Below are 15,654 nucleotides of genomic sequence, written 5' to 3'. Positions count from 1 at the left end.
ATTCGGTTAATTATTGCAACACACTGTGCATACTCTGGGCACAGACAGAGCAGCAGAATGCCAGGCACAGTTAAAGTGAAACTTAACTGTTCATTGCACTGGGTCTTTAAGTTTACTTTCACTTACCTCTGCAGTAGCTGCTCCTCTTAACCATCGATATGATCAGCTCTGACCAGAACTACTGATGAATTGCATGATCTGTATTAAATCTGGAATATTGTCATATTTGGAATAATACTGAAATATTAGTGTGCATGTAAAACCCACCTAATGTTTTGTGTCGAGTTAAAATATGTGTCCATTTTTTTTTCATATTGTGGTGCTAACTAGTGAAGGAAAAAAACGTGCTTGTTATGCCACAATGTCACCTTTAGCAGCTGTGTGTGAGTCTTTAACAGTAGCAACCGAGAATAGCATGATGGAGAATAACGAGTAGTCTTCACAGAAACACAACAGCATGCAGCCTACACAGCAGTGAGGTACTTTTAAAAACCCTGCGGTTCAACAGCTCTTAAAGAAACATAGTTGCGATCCTTTGATCCTAGGTAAAACTCTGGCCTGTTATTTCCATAGACCATTTCTATCAAAGGTTTTACAGAAAGTTGTCTCCGCAGCATTCTTAACAAAGTCTAATCAGTTTGCAGCTCACTCCACAGCACTGAAACTTTCCCATTTATGGCACAAAAAGAGATTAAAAATAAATAAACACCCAGGCCTTCTAGTTGACTCTGATGTGTCAGTGTGGCTCAGTCTTCCACCCCTGCATTAAGCCAATTATCCAGACACTGGCCCTGTTGTTATGCTGATGATGCCGAGCTATACACGCCTGTGAAACCAGACAATTTGAAAGCATTGCTTTCTTTAACATTATGATAGCTAATTTCAGACCGTCTTATTCATCCCTCCAGGGTTCACAAAGCCTATCCAGGACAAATTGCCTGTTAATGTCAAGTCTGCTGCCAGAAGCAAATATAAGTCATGATCAAGATTATATATTTGATACAAAGAGTTTGATGATTTTCCTCAAATGTAAAAGCTTATGTGTCACACAGATCTCACAGAAAATCACAGCAGCTCTGTATTAGCCTCAGAGCACTGAATGGTTTGTTATTGATTTTAGGGTAAGATGGTTAGGGGTCCCTGGGGTGCAGCCTGGGGACCTTTTGATGACTTAAAAATGAACACTAATACTGACCAAGTCCTAGAAATTGACTAATGGAGATATGAGGAGGGCAAATATTTATTCATCATTTTTGTTATTTCTTTGTGGAAGAAATGATTTCAAAATAAGCTAAAGAAGAAGAAAGGAAGTCACATTTATTGTTATATCTACGGTGAAATTACTATTGGGATTAATGCCATGCCTCTACCATACAGTACTTTTAATCAGTACTGTCCTGCCATGATATTTCTATGATTATCCCCCCGAGATTGTAGCAAAGTTCTTGCATATATTTGCATAGCGTACTCTTCAAATTCCTTGTGGTTTTGCTGTACTACCTTCTGGTAAGGGGCAGGGTGTAATACTAATTGGACATCTCACCCATCCGTGTAACCACAGAAAAAAAACAGTCTAGTGAGTATTTGAAGAAAAACTCCAGACTCACCTTCCTCTGCAGAAGCCAGAAGAGCCCAGTCTAGAAGGATGCACCCCAGCAGGACAATGCTTCTGTATGTCAGCTCCATTGTAATAAATGGTTAGAAATGAACCGACTTATGTTTTGTCTTGAATTAAAAACCAAGTGGCACTGGCAGCTCGGCTGTGCACTCACTGACCGCAAGCCAGTCCGCATTTAAAGTGGACTTCAGTTCAGAGAGCCTCACACTGTGGTCTGGTCAAAACACTGCAGCAAAACACACTTTGGCTTAGTGCGGTTTCAGTTGACTGTGGAAATAAAGCACTGCTCCTTAAATAGCAAGTGATATTAGGACAGACTGGAAACTTCTCTCAATTGTCCAACTTTCTGTTGTGGTGAAACTCTGGGCAGAAAACAGCAGTCAGAAACAGGCGTCAGTCTCCCACCTCGGTCCTCTGTCAGCACTGGGGGTGCATGGTCCAAACTTGTTGTATCCTCGGCTTTAATAAGCTCTTTGTGCTCCACGCGACTTCTCCCAAATTCTCCCCCTTAGCTCGATGACCGAGCAGGATGAATCCGCAACCAGGGCACCTCACTGCATATGTGTTAGAGATAATCCTCATTATCACTCGGCTCGTACCTATTTCCACATCTTCTCGTCATGTTCGGCAAAACAATCCACCCAAAGTGTGTTTTCGTTTTTTTCAACCCCCGTAAAGCACCAGACTATTTTGGCTGCGGGAGGAAAAATCCACGAAAGGTGGTGCGCGACACGTCTAGCTTGGCCTGGATTAACAGGCAAAAATTAGACTTAAACTGGGAGAAAAATGTCTGGTTTGTTCTCCGGACAAGTCAGCAGACAAGACGAACAGCTCGGATACTGAAAGTTGTGCGCTAAAGTAGCTCGTAGGGCTGACTACTGTACGCTGGTCACCGAGGACTTCATCACCGCATCAAACCCGGAGTCGAATGGCACCAGCAAACTCCGCCCACTCGCGTTTCCATAGCAGCAGAGTCAGGAGCACGCGATAACATGCAGAATTTCCGCAGGGCGCCTTCAAAATAAAACCCATATTGCAAAACATTCAGAAAGTGGTAAATAGCCTAAATTAAACGATTAAATGATCAAAAATCTATTGAAATGTGTTTGTTTTGTTTTCTAATAGTGCCCCTTTAAAAAAAAAAAAAATCTTTGTTGATAGGCCTACACACTGTCCACAGACAGAAGATGTACTAAAACAGAGGTTCCCAGCTGGAGGGTTGTGGTAGCCTTCAAAAGTGGACCATTCTGTCATTTATAAAAAGACACATTTTATTTTGAAGTACACTTCTACAGACTTTGTTAGGGGACTAATTTATCATGCCACCTTGTTTTTACTAGTATGGCAACTATTTTATTGTCCTATTGTTGTTATTATTTGCCCTATTAACATGCTTAACACGTTTTTGCAGCGTAACTGGCCTTGAAGCAATAATAGGCACTTTTTTGGTTGTAGTCCTATTTATTTTTTAAGTTTTAAGTAATTGCACTTTATATTTGCATTGTTTTCTTTCATTGTATTCTGTTGCTTACATTTTGTGAAATAAAATTGAATATGTGAGATGTGGACTTTGAGCTAATGATTAAAGAGAAATATGGACCCCATGGCTGGACCAGTTGGGAACTACTCTTCCACCAAAATTAAATGTAGAGTTGCAAACAGAGGTACAAAACAGATGGGTAGCATAGGAGAGGGACATAAACCTAATAAAATTAGAATAACTTATAAACTACAGTATGAGCATATACAACTGAAGGCTACTAGGCCTACATAGACTGTACAACAAGGCACACAAAAAAACAAAAACAATAAAAATCATAGTGGTGGTATATACCACTAAATACTAACATATATAAATCATACTTTCATACACCCTACACCAAAACAATGCAAACCACTCTTGCTCAGCTTGGAAAGATACAGTCCTGACAACATTTGTATGTTGGGCCCATGTGGGGAGTAAATGGGCTGAGAAATTAGCCCTATATGGGATTGTCTGTGGGTTTCATAATGGCCCCTGAGCCAGCAGATCAGCTTCTGAAATTCTTAATGCGTGCACTTATGCACAATACTGTTGGTTAGTCACCTATCCTGTGATAAGTTTTCTAATAACATCAGGCAAGTATCTCTGCAGTTCTGTTTCGGCACCAACATTAGGCTTTTGGTACAGTTTGCCAGCCTCAGTGTTCCTCTCACTGCTGCTTATTGAGGTAATGTCAAACCCAAATAGAGACCTGTTGTTTCTTTCCACATGAAGCACAGCTCACAACATAATCAGTGAAGGAAAGATGTATGCTTTTATTTTGATGAGAAATTTGCACAACTTCCAGTGGCTATTTCTCAGAGTCTTGACTCCAAAACAACAATTAGGTCCATCCTATCTACAAGTACTGGCATGCTGTAAACTGTCCTCCAGATGAAACTGCAGGCAGGTGGTCAATCAGACCTGCATCAGTGTGGGGTGGATGCCCCAAGGCTGGCCCAGCTCAGGCCCAGGCTTGCCCCAAGCCAAGCCCAATTGGACAGGAAAACAACCATATTGCGTATTAATTCTTTCTTTCTGACCAAAATCAGGTACATCCTTACTAAATATGTTTGATGTAATGACACCATATTTAAGACAACTTCGAGCCACAGAGCTCCAGCCTTCAAGGACGCCTCTGGGGGGCTGATAACTTGGCACTGGGGATTGGAACACATACAGTATGTGGTCTTCAGTTGAGGTCAAATAAGCTGAAGTCTGCAAAATGCAGATAGACCAACTTGGTTCATCACCTTACTTATGATGCAACCCTGCTGCCATATCGCCTTTGGCAGATAAGACTGTTTTTTGCAGTCTAATGAAAAAATATAGATTTTGCATAATTAGCCCTGCATTAGAAATGAGCACTATTGCATTTGTGCCACCTCCCTGACCATTAACAACTTCTATGTTTTATGACATCTCTATCTTAAATTTGTGTGTTTTTTCTGCACAACCATCTGAACACAGCACATTTTAATGAGAGCCATAACATTACCGATTCATTACATCAGAGTCGCAGCACAGCCTATTTTCTTATTTAATTAATGGGTGTTTTCCTCAAGGGGAACTGAATGGAGTCACTTTTTGAAGACGATCTGTGAGAGACAGCGGCATAAATCAGAGAAAATGCTAATTTTAAGTCTAAATGACAAAATGTAAATAAGACATTAGCAATTCAAGCTCACTAACAAGGCCAGACCAATGCTTAATTTTGGGAAGGGCGAGGCCAGTGTTTCTCTGGGTTTAACTTGTGTTGTTAAGTTTTTTTCCTAATGTCTGTAAAGCAAAATAATTGGCTGGAATACATTTAATCTATCAGTTCCATTGACACAACAGACTAATATATTGCGCAAGGCCGTGTCTCCCAAAATTCTGAAAGGAGGAATCTAAAAACATACACGCTTCAGACTATAATGAGGCCTAGACGTATGTGGCAAAAGAGAATGAAATTATATTGCTGCCTTACTCAACATCAAAACTTGATAAAGTACTTACTGTGAAAGTTTTCCTGCAAGTGAGATCAAATGATACAAACAGCACAGTAAGGATTTGTCCCAGATTTTTGTTTTGTTTACAAGATACCTGTGCTGCCTGGTTTTCCTATTGTACGTGAATGCTTAACTGAACTGCAAATATCATAGGGCCCCAAATCAATAAGAAAGGTCCACCATTCATCTTGACTGCGCCTGTTGCTCATTTCTGCAAAAAGAGACTTTTCTATTCCTTTCTGTCCCTTTGTAATCATGTTTGTGTGTTATATAAACTTATAGAAACTCAAAACAGCAAGCATAAAGGCAATGCTTAGGGGTGTTCATCTCACCAAAGCTGTCACATTTACTGTATGCAGCGCATGAAATTCTTCTTCATAAGCTTTAATCAGGCTTTCACTTCCAGCACTGGCACGCTGCAGTGGGAGCTTTAACAGGAAATAATTGTGAAACAAAACGAGACTGAGAAATGTCCCCATGGGGGGTTTCATTTCTCTTATTCGCACCAAGTCTATGATGTGTCGAACCTTTTGAGTGTAAGACAGAAGAGCTGTGGGATCAGAGTGACCACCCACCAATAGGGCAAAACAAGCGTATTGGTCAGCTTTTTGTGCCCACTGAGCTTCTTTTTGCAGAGGCTGTGTTATCAGACACCTGAATGTCACTGCAGTTTTTTGGTGATATCCTGACTTTTTATTTAGTGCCATCAGCAGGTCAAAGTTTTCACTTACCCAGTGAAAAAATCACATAACCTACTGGACGGATTGACATCAAAGTTTGTGCAAACATTCATGGCATCATGAGGTCAAAAGTTCAGTTTGTCCAATGTTTTGGTTTATAACCAAATACTTGACATTCATACCAACCTTAACTGTACTTTGTGCTTAATGCTAATTAGCATATGTTAGCATCAGAACACTTTAGATAGTGAATATGACAAACATTTTACCTGCTAAGCATCAGCATGTTAGTGTTTACATCATGAGCACTGTCAGCATGCTCACACTACACACAGCGTAGCTGAGCTACCTGGAGCAGCTGTGGCTCAGGTGGTAGAACATGTCGTCCAATAATCTAAGGTCGCAAGTCAAAGTGTCCTTGGGCAGTATAGTGTGTGAGTGTCTGAATGTTTACAAACTGAGTAACAGGTGGCACCTTGTACGGTAGCCTTGGCCACCACTATACAAATGCAGGTCCATTTATGGTTTGGCTGTAGATTCTTATGCTCTGATCACACTGAGAACTGAAAAAAGGTGAGGCCAGCTCAACTTGATTTGAAGTGTGTCACACATCACACCTGTCCACTGCAACAAGTGTCAGGTGTCAGTTGGTAGCTTCATGTCACTGGCTAATAATAACTTGCAATTTGTTGCTATGTTGGTCATAGTGTTAGCACAGCATTAGAATTCACATATTGAGTGTTTTTTGGATTTTGCTCAAGGGCATTTTCACATGTGGATAGGGTGAGCCACACATTGAACCCACAGTGACCATGTGATCAATGGCTCACCCTACTCGATCTGAGTTTTGGCCGTCCCTGGTTTCATTAATGTTTGTACATGTTTTATTTCCACACTGCATAGACAGGTGGCTGTTTAAAGGTCCAGTGTGTAGGAGTTTTTGGAAGAAATTCATATTCTATCACTTTGTTTTAATTAATATACTATCACCTGAAAATAGGAAGTGTTGGGTTTTTGTTAGAATGGGTCATTTATATTCATATTCAGACCCGACTCTCTTCCACGGAGTCAGCCATGCTGTTGTCCAGAATGGACTAATCCACCCTGGCTGGAAGCCATTCAGGCTTTTGCGTCGATCACCATAGTTCTTCTACATGCTTGGCACACGGGAGACGCTTCAGTTCTGTAACCTCGCCAGATACCAATAAACAACCTAGACCTTTAAATGTAAGAACACAATGCGGATCAACTGAATGTATTGCATCCTTCGTAGGACCCACAATGCTTTTGAATAGTTATAGTGGCACAACGCATGCGATGAGCTTAATAGATAAAAAGTATTAGACAGTACACCACTCCTACATCATGTAGAACTAGTGAAAGTACACGTTAATATTCTCTTTTCCCAGTGTCTTGTGGAACAGTGCAGCAGCTCTGTTCCTGACTTACAACAGAATCACTAGATGGACATTTTCATTTCTGATTCTGTCACTTCCCAGACACAGAACAGAAGCACTGCCTCAAATATCTTCCAAAGTCTACATTTGTGTTATCTCTTCTTTTCCAGGAGCACTTATCTGGTCAGAGCAGTTTACTCTTTCTTAAATGTGTATTTGGGGTATTATTTCAGTCGGCACATGGGTGTATGTAAACCATTTCAAAATTCTTACGCTGGCATGTTCCTATCATCCTAATTTTGGGATCATATGTCATCATTGCGCCACCAAAAATGAAAGTGTGCATGTGGCCCAGGTGACATGATAAGCCTTCAAGGGCTAAGCTGTGCCCTTGCAGATGCAGCTTATAAAGTGACACCAGAAGGCTGCTTTTTTAAAACTCTGTCATTCTCCTGGCTGCTGAAACCTTACTGTGCAAAACCAAAAAATATCTTTGTCACTTGTCATTTTCCATTAGTTTCAAGGTTATTTGAATATTACCAGCAGAAGGTAACATTCCTTTGAAGCCAACATGCCATGTTTTAATTAGCTGAATGGGCATAGAGATGACATTTTTCAACAGAAGCAAATATGCCAAAACACTTCTCACAATCCTTTTAATTCTCACATAATTTCTGTATAGAAATATCTTCTGTGGCAGGTATGGCTACAGTGAGGTGTTTTCGTGAGAGATTATTATAATAAGCCTCTAGGACTGAGGAAAAAGGCAGAAGAACCCATTAGGTTTAATCCAACATCCGTCTGAGAGCTCTGGCACAAAACCGCAGGAGTCGGTATTATCTCGGTCTATAAACTTAAGAAGGCAGCTCTTTTCAAACGGCATAAAGCAGCATTTTAACACCCCCGCACCACACCCTGCCTGCGCACACCAATCTGAGGATGAATCATCTGATCTCTATGCAGCCGGTGTGATACGTGGATGTGGAGCACTAAAGCAGCCAAAGTGACATCATCCGGATCACAAGATATAAACAAGAAGAGTTGAACTCGAGTTGTCCTACACAAACAGTTTGATGGGTGCCAGCTGGGACCTCAAGGTTGGGGGAGTGAAAAAGAGGGGACGAAAGAATCGGCGAGCAGAAGACGCAGCAGGCTGAAATGAATAATAAAATATGAACATGGAAGGATCTGTGTTTGATCCTCTACTGCAGGCTGTAGCTGTCATGTTGTAATGAAGGTAACAAATGATGCTGACAACCTCCCGTGTGTAGCCAAAGTGTTTGGTAGGCCGATTGAAATGTCTTGGTGAAGACTGTGACTAACAGTTCCTGTTGCAGGTTTTGAACTCCTTTATAGAAACGTGCCTGCTGTATAATCATCCTGGATCTAAGAGGATTACCCTCTCCAAAGAATAGATTCTGAGGGGAAGAATACAGACACACCCATCTGAAACCAGAAAGGTACAGACATTTTGTATAAGGTCCATTGTGTAGGATTTAGAGGGATATATTGGCAGAAACGGAATATAATATAATAAGTACGTTTTCTTTAGTGCATCCTGAAAAAAAGAATTGAGCCGTTTATGTCTCCATGGGGAGCGGTTCCTCATCTGCAGCATGAAAGGTGGGAAGAAGAGAAGTCACGTTATGGTCTGCAGTTGCCCGGTCTTATTGGTTGATTGCCCGCAAACTGCAGACCAAATTTTGCTGTGCATGTGCTGTATCCCAATTTGTGATGTCATTTGAGATCGTGAATTTTACTCTTCCACCCCCCTTGGTCTACGGAGATCGTCATGTTGTACTGCTATGTTTGCTATGTCACCTAGAACAGGCAAATCAAACACTAGCTCAAGATAACAGCATTTGTTTTCGCATCAGCCACTGCAGCCTCTCTGCAATGAGTCAAAAAGTGTTGGAAAAACACTGATTCTTAATGTGACACTTCTTTATTAAGTGTTTTTACTAGTTTAAATCACCAGGTACGTTTGTTTTGGAGAGGAAGAAACCTCTAAGGATAATTCGGTTGCAGGTAAAAATCTCCTGAACTTCTAGATCAGAAATAAGGTGAACACATGTTTGCTAGAGGCTCCTTTTTTAGTAGGTGCTACGTTAGTCGCCCATCTGTAACAAGCTGAATAGTGTAGAAGAAACACTAATTTCGAACATCAAATTGCTTTATTTAGTGTTTTTATCAGTTTAAATAACCAGGTCTGTTTGTTTTAAAGAGAAGGAGACCTCTGTGGATTATTTGGCTCATGGTTAAAACCTCCTGAATGTCTGGTTCAGAAATAAGGTGAGAGCATATTAGCTAGAGGCTCATCTGCGACATGCCAAACAGCTTTGGAAAAAAACACAGATTTGTAATGTGAACTGCTTTATACCGTGTTCTTACTGAATTAATAATCAGGCCCATTTGATCCAGTGACGAAGAGACCTCTGTGAATCATTTGGCTGCCGGTAAAAACATCTCGAAGGTCTGGAACTTAAGTTATCAGAGAAAAAACATGAGCACACATCAGCAGGTGCTGGGCTAGCAAAAAGCACAGGAGAAACATGATTTATGATAAAACAGCTATTTTTTCTCTGTTTTTACCTGTTGTAATCAGCCAGTCCTCTTGTTATGGACAGGGAGAGACATCAGTGGATAATTTTGCTCCCAGTAAAAACCTCCAAAACAATGAACACTAAAGGAATTCTGACCAGGAGAAGTTTAAGCTGGTTGCTATCTGCCAGATGCAGCTAAATCCCCCTAAATCTTACACACTTGACCTTAAAAAACAAATGTACCTATTTACTAAAAGCTTCAGTATTTTAAATGAAGACCTCTTACTGTGATAATCTCGAAGTCTTGGAGTGTGCACTGCAAGTCGGGACTAAAAGCAAAGGTTCAGGGATGCTTGAAACACCTCAGCTTGCGTGTCTTCAAGCTTATAGTATTGGCTTTATATTGTGTGATAGCTGGTGTTGCTCTGAAATGCTTCACAGATTTCCAATGCAGAAGCACATGAGCAGTTTTGGGGTCGCTTTGAGTGCTCTGAGATCATTCTCTTCTTTCTCACAAGACAGATGTCAGCTGTTCTTTCATCCAAAATCCAGCCCTGTCACTGCAGCTCTGGACACCCAGCAGCAGGCACAGAGAGGTATTACTCCTTACCAGCCTATTGTGAAACAGGCTGGGAATAATTGCCAGTGATACAGTAATAGGACCGACTCGCAACGCGTAATGACTATTACCTTGATCCCACTAAGAGTTGCGAGATCGAACAGTTTGACTATTATCCTGCTAATTTTACTCCGCCAGCTTCCTCATTTCACCGTGTTTGGAGTGAAATTTGATTCTAATCACCGGCTTGATTTAATTATTCCATTTGGAGGCATTCATTTCTCATTCCTCCTTAGTTTAAAATGACTGTCCGCCCTGGCAGTACGGGCAGGATGCTGGCAATTGGTGGCGCGTACATCTGTGACATACAGGGTTTCAAGATTTCCCCAAACATGAATCACTTTAATGAATAAAGAGACAGTTTATCCAGTTAGTCAGTTACTTCATTAGGAGGACATTTCAAGTTCTAATTTTGAAGTAACCACATTACTTTGGTACATTTTTTAATAATCCATCTGTGAAGCATCTGTCTTGCTCTAGGATCCAACTGCGCGTTCTCCCACCAGCTTGTGCGTAGATGCATTGCATGCCGTGTATGGAGCCGACACCTGTTAATGGCAGATAGGAGGATATCAGAAACATGTGGATGGGAGTAACCTGATGGCTGTGAGGCCTTAACACATACCAGTTTTCTGGTTTAAACCCTATTTATGACCTTTGATGGATGTTCTCCCCTCTCTCTGTCAAATCCTCTCTATCACTTTCAGGTGTTGTAATACAGCAGAGACCAGGCTGTGGGCAACCAGGTGATTGATGTTTCAGCCTCCCTCAACCCTGAGCAAGAGGTTGACAAAATCAAGTCACTTCAACCCCTTAACATACACATTTCCCATTTTAGGGTGATCTTATTCCACACTGTCTGAGGTTATTGGAGCTATATGATGTGTACACAGAAACCAGACGTTCTGTGTCTGCACTAGATATTTTGTGCATCATCTTATAAAGATCCCCTAATATTCAGCTTGACATATTTTAAGAAAATGCAGGATTTACAGAGCATTTAACATAATGTTCTGCAGGTTTTAATAAGCTTGTTGGAGTTTTCTCGATGACCTCTGGTTAAAATAGAAGCAATATGTAATTTTACGGCTCATTTGTGCGTTCCTTAAAGGAGCAGTGTGTAGGATTTAGTGGCTTCTAGCGGTGATGATTGCAGATTGCAACCAGGCGAAACTTGGTTGCAATCTGCAAGTTCCTTAACTGTTTATTATCCCTAGAGATCTCATCTCTTCAAAACAAAGGAAACAGGCGATAAAAAGCAGTAAAAACACTAACAAAAAAAGCAGTTTCATATTACAAATCCATGTTTCTCCTTCACTGCTTGGCACGTTGAGGACAGGCTGCAAGCCTAGGACCTGTTAGTGTGTGCTGACCTTTTTTTCTGATAACTTAAAATCCAGAGGTTCTAAAGATTTCTACCAGGAGCCAAATTAGCTGCAGAGGTCTCCTCCTCTCCAAAACAAATGGACCCGTTTAAACAGGTAGAAACACTAAATAAAGCAGTTTCACTTTAAAAATCAGCTTTTTTTTCCCAACACTGTTCTGCTTGTTGTGGAGGCGCTGTTAACTATGGTGGCAGATGTGAGGTGAGGGCTAAGCTGTACATATATACATATATAGCTCATTTTACGGTAACAAAAACATAACAATATGAGAAAAACATCAGAAAACATGGTCAAATTAGACATGTGGGCAGCAACAGGTCTGCTCTTATGTTTCCATAGTTGGATTCATTTTTGCAGTTTTCTTTACACTTGAATCCCAGATTGTGCCATTAAAAACTGTAAAGATGATAGAAATATGCTTCAAGCCGGAGGCAAGCACAGGGATATATGATCATAGCACCCACACACACAGTGTGGATGTCTGCCCGTGCACACACCCACCCACACACACACACACACACACACACACACACTATAGCATCACACGCAATCAGACGAAAGGATCCTCACTGTGTGCTTTTCTAAAGAGAAAATGGTTCCCCTGATGAGAGTGGGGTGGGGAGGTGGCAGAGCGACCGACAAGTAAGAGCCACAGCAAGTAAGTGCAAATGCAGCCAGAGAGGAGCTTGTATAAGCAGCTGAAAATGGAGAATGAGTGCCCTCCCCTGGTCGGATACTATTGCTTTCTCGCAGCATTCACCTGTGGAACTGTGAGGCATCAAATCACCACAGACAAAATAATAATAGTAAAAAAAAACAAGGCTGTAGAGTCCACTTTCAGAAAGCATTTTTAAATTCATTTTATTATTTTATAGCTAATTTACAACAAGCGCTTCACTGAACTGGAACATTTTATTTTGCTTGATATTGTCATTGTTAAATATATTTTTCTGCATCAGTTGACTTTGTTGTAACTTTGTAATCAGTCTTTTCTGTAAAAATTCATATATTTTATAAGGAATATCACACTATGATACGGATGGCTGAGAGAGATATTAAGAAATACATTGAACCCTCAAATAAAGAAATTGAAAACATATTATTCCTTTCATGGATGTGTTGTTTCTGTGATTCTCTCAATATGTAAATGTAAATGGATGTGCTGATATCTTTGCGTGTGTGTGTGTGTGTGTGTGTGTGTGTGTGTGTGTGTGTGTGTGTGTGCAGATGTGTCTGTGTTTGAGCAGTTAAACTGGGCTGTGGCTCTGATGGATCCTGTACTTGCTTCAATTCAGCAGTGTGCACGGCTAAATCTAACGCCATGCAGCACTCCAACATCTCTATTATATTTACAGCATTTCTCGCCGAGACCCAAAAGCTCTCTCAATGTGGAAAAAAATACAAAAATATACAGACTTGAGATGGAACCTGTGACAGTTCTAAATAAATAATAAATCATAAACTAAAAAAACTTGATACTTGTCATTCACGAGCTTCAGCGGTTCCACCTTGAGAAGCAAGTGAGCAGAAATAAACAAACAATAAATATGAATGGTCACTTCCATCAATACTTCCACCTTCACTCTTATAATTCAGAACAAATTATAAGTAAATACAAACACATGCTCATAAAACCTTGGAGTCCACCGTCGTTTTCTCGCTGTAGCATATAATGCTGTCAGTGCGAACTTTATAAATACTGTTTTTAATCTTATAGAGACATAAAACCATCTTCATTGCATAACATCATAGCAGTATTGCACTACATCTTCATGTGCGTGTCTCACTCTCTCGCTCGGGCACACACACATACGCACACCACCCATTAATGTATTATACATTATAACCACCAGTGGATGTTTACAAAGGATAGATATATTTCTCATATAGTATCATCTATATTTTATACACAATATTCTCATCACCCGCACGCACACATACACGCACAAGCAGCAAACACACGTATGCACACGCACAGTCACACGGACGCACACAGCTGCATTGCACGTGTTTCAATTCGTCTTCGACGCGCACAAAGACGTGTCAAATATGTCAGTTCAAAGCTCTAGTGTGAGGTCTGCTTTACATAGAACGCTTCAGTTATTTCTGTGTTGCTTTTTGCTGCGTTTTACAACAATAAAATGGGAACGTGAGTAAATTCAACAACCAAACTGCAATATTACCCAAAGAAACCAATGGAATATTGTTTGGAGATGTTGATTTTTACAGACTTAGTCCCGTTAGAAATTGTCATAAAAAAGATATATATATATTTATATATTCATATTTATATTTATATATATATATATATAGGCCATTTATTTGTTAAACTTAGCTTTAATTTGTGTGGGACACAAGAGGGAGGAAAGAAGCAGAGAAAAAGTGGAAGAGAGGAATAAAAGAAGGACCCATTCCTCCCACACAGCGGAGTTTTCCACACATGGATGTGCACGTATGCGCACACACACACAGAGACCCACGCGCACATACATGCAAGCACACACAGACACACACACACACACACAACACGCCATGGCTTTTACTGCGGCCACTGGAAACAGTGTTACGTCTGCGGTGGAGGGGGGTTTCTTTTTGGAAGAGTGATCGGTGAGTCGGCTGTGGTGCGATGAAGCTAACAGCTCGGCTGTTTGTGCCTAGAGAGATAAAACATTCATCCTGGATTCTGACTAGCAGGTCAGAACAGCCAGTCCGCCCTGTAGAGAGTGTGCTAGGTTACAGCTGAGTTACGACTCTACATGTGTGTGTGTGCGTGTGTGAGAGTGTGTGGGTGTGTTTGTGTGTGGGTGGGTGCGTGAGTGTGTGTGCGTAAGAGAGCAGAGGCTAAACTGTAGATCACAGCGTTACTTGCGCTCAGGTTCGGCCTCTCATGACCATATCTCATGACCGTGTCTCTCTTCTCTTCTTCTTTCATGAGACATGCTTAAAAAACTCCTCCACGATAAGGAGGTGGAGAAGGAGAACACACTCTACCTAACTTTTTATCATATTTTCCTTCTTTTTTTTAAAGTTGATTTTCCATTGTTTTCGTCTCCTGTCTCCATTGTCTTTGAGGTTGCATGCACAAATTCAGCATATGAGTTTTTTATCATTATAATTACTTGAACTGCCTTTAAATAATGCCTCACATGGGTGATTGAGCAAATGTCAGTCTTGGCCACTGAGGTGTTTTTCTGAGTTTACGCTCAGAACCAAGAGATTCACAAGAAAAAAGGAGGGACTCTTTGCCGAGAAAAGACTCCTCGTCAAGAGGGGACTCAGCAGGATCTGGGCTCCCCGTTCTCAGTCTCCCCCTTTCCTGTCCTGAAACAAGGCAGAGCTGACCAGGAGGAGGAGGAGGAGAGAAAGCCAGGAGGTGATATAAAAAAGAGGGGCCAGAGTCTTTTCAGGCACCTCCCCACCTCAGACATAGGCACGCCGAGGTGTTAAAATGGGGCGTGAGACTCGAGACTGGTTTGGAGGGTGAGGTGGTCTAAATACTACCTCGGGTTTCCATCCCTGCTGGGTCACCCTCTACTCTCTTTTCAAGCCCTAATGTCTTGTGTCCAGATATATCCAGACTGTGTTGAGCTCCAGATGGACTGCGGTTCACACCTGGCATCAGAATGCATCTAAAATCTCTCCAGTAATCACTCTTGAACGGATTTCGCTTCACATTTTAACTTCATCTAAACAGAGAAAACACACATCACACACTAAGTTGTTTGGCAGCGCTAAATCACACTGTGTTCAGGACATTTGCGTGCCCAGTTTTTGCTGGGGTGCAGTCGCAGCATTGTATTTAGAGCTGTCCACTTGTCGCCAAGATGCATTTTAATGCTACAGGCAGCGAGGTGGTTGGCCGTGAGGGTGAAAGGGTTTGTGTGTGAACGGGACCTCAG

At 41.2% G+C, this 15,654-nt stretch overlaps 1 protein-coding gene across 1 annotated transcript in view; it reads right to left on the bottom strand.

Annotated features, from left to right (window-relative positions):
• The window catches only part of ephb4a (eph receptor B4a), a 45,747-nt gene extending 43,213 nt beyond the window's left edge, over positions 1 to 2,534 (bottom strand). The window contains exon 1 of the mRNA XM_042498650.1: positions 1,608 to 2,534. Coding sequence (XP_042354584.1) covers positions 1,608 to 1,686 — 79 coding nt within the window. The 5' untranslated portion in view covers positions 1,687 to 2,534. The remainder of the gene's footprint in view (positions 1 to 1,607) is intronic.
• Between the last annotated feature and the right edge of the window lie 13,120 nt (positions 2,535 to 15,654).

This window comes from Plectropomus leopardus, chromosome 13 (assembly GCF_008729295.1).
Source record: "Plectropomus leopardus isolate mb chromosome 13, YSFRI_Pleo_2.0, whole genome shotgun sequence".
NCBI lineage: Eukaryota > Metazoa > Chordata > Actinopteri > Perciformes > Serranidae > Plectropomus > Plectropomus leopardus.
The sequence above is the reverse complement of the archived record's forward strand: the minus strand, read 5'-3'. Positions and strand labels throughout refer to the sequence as shown.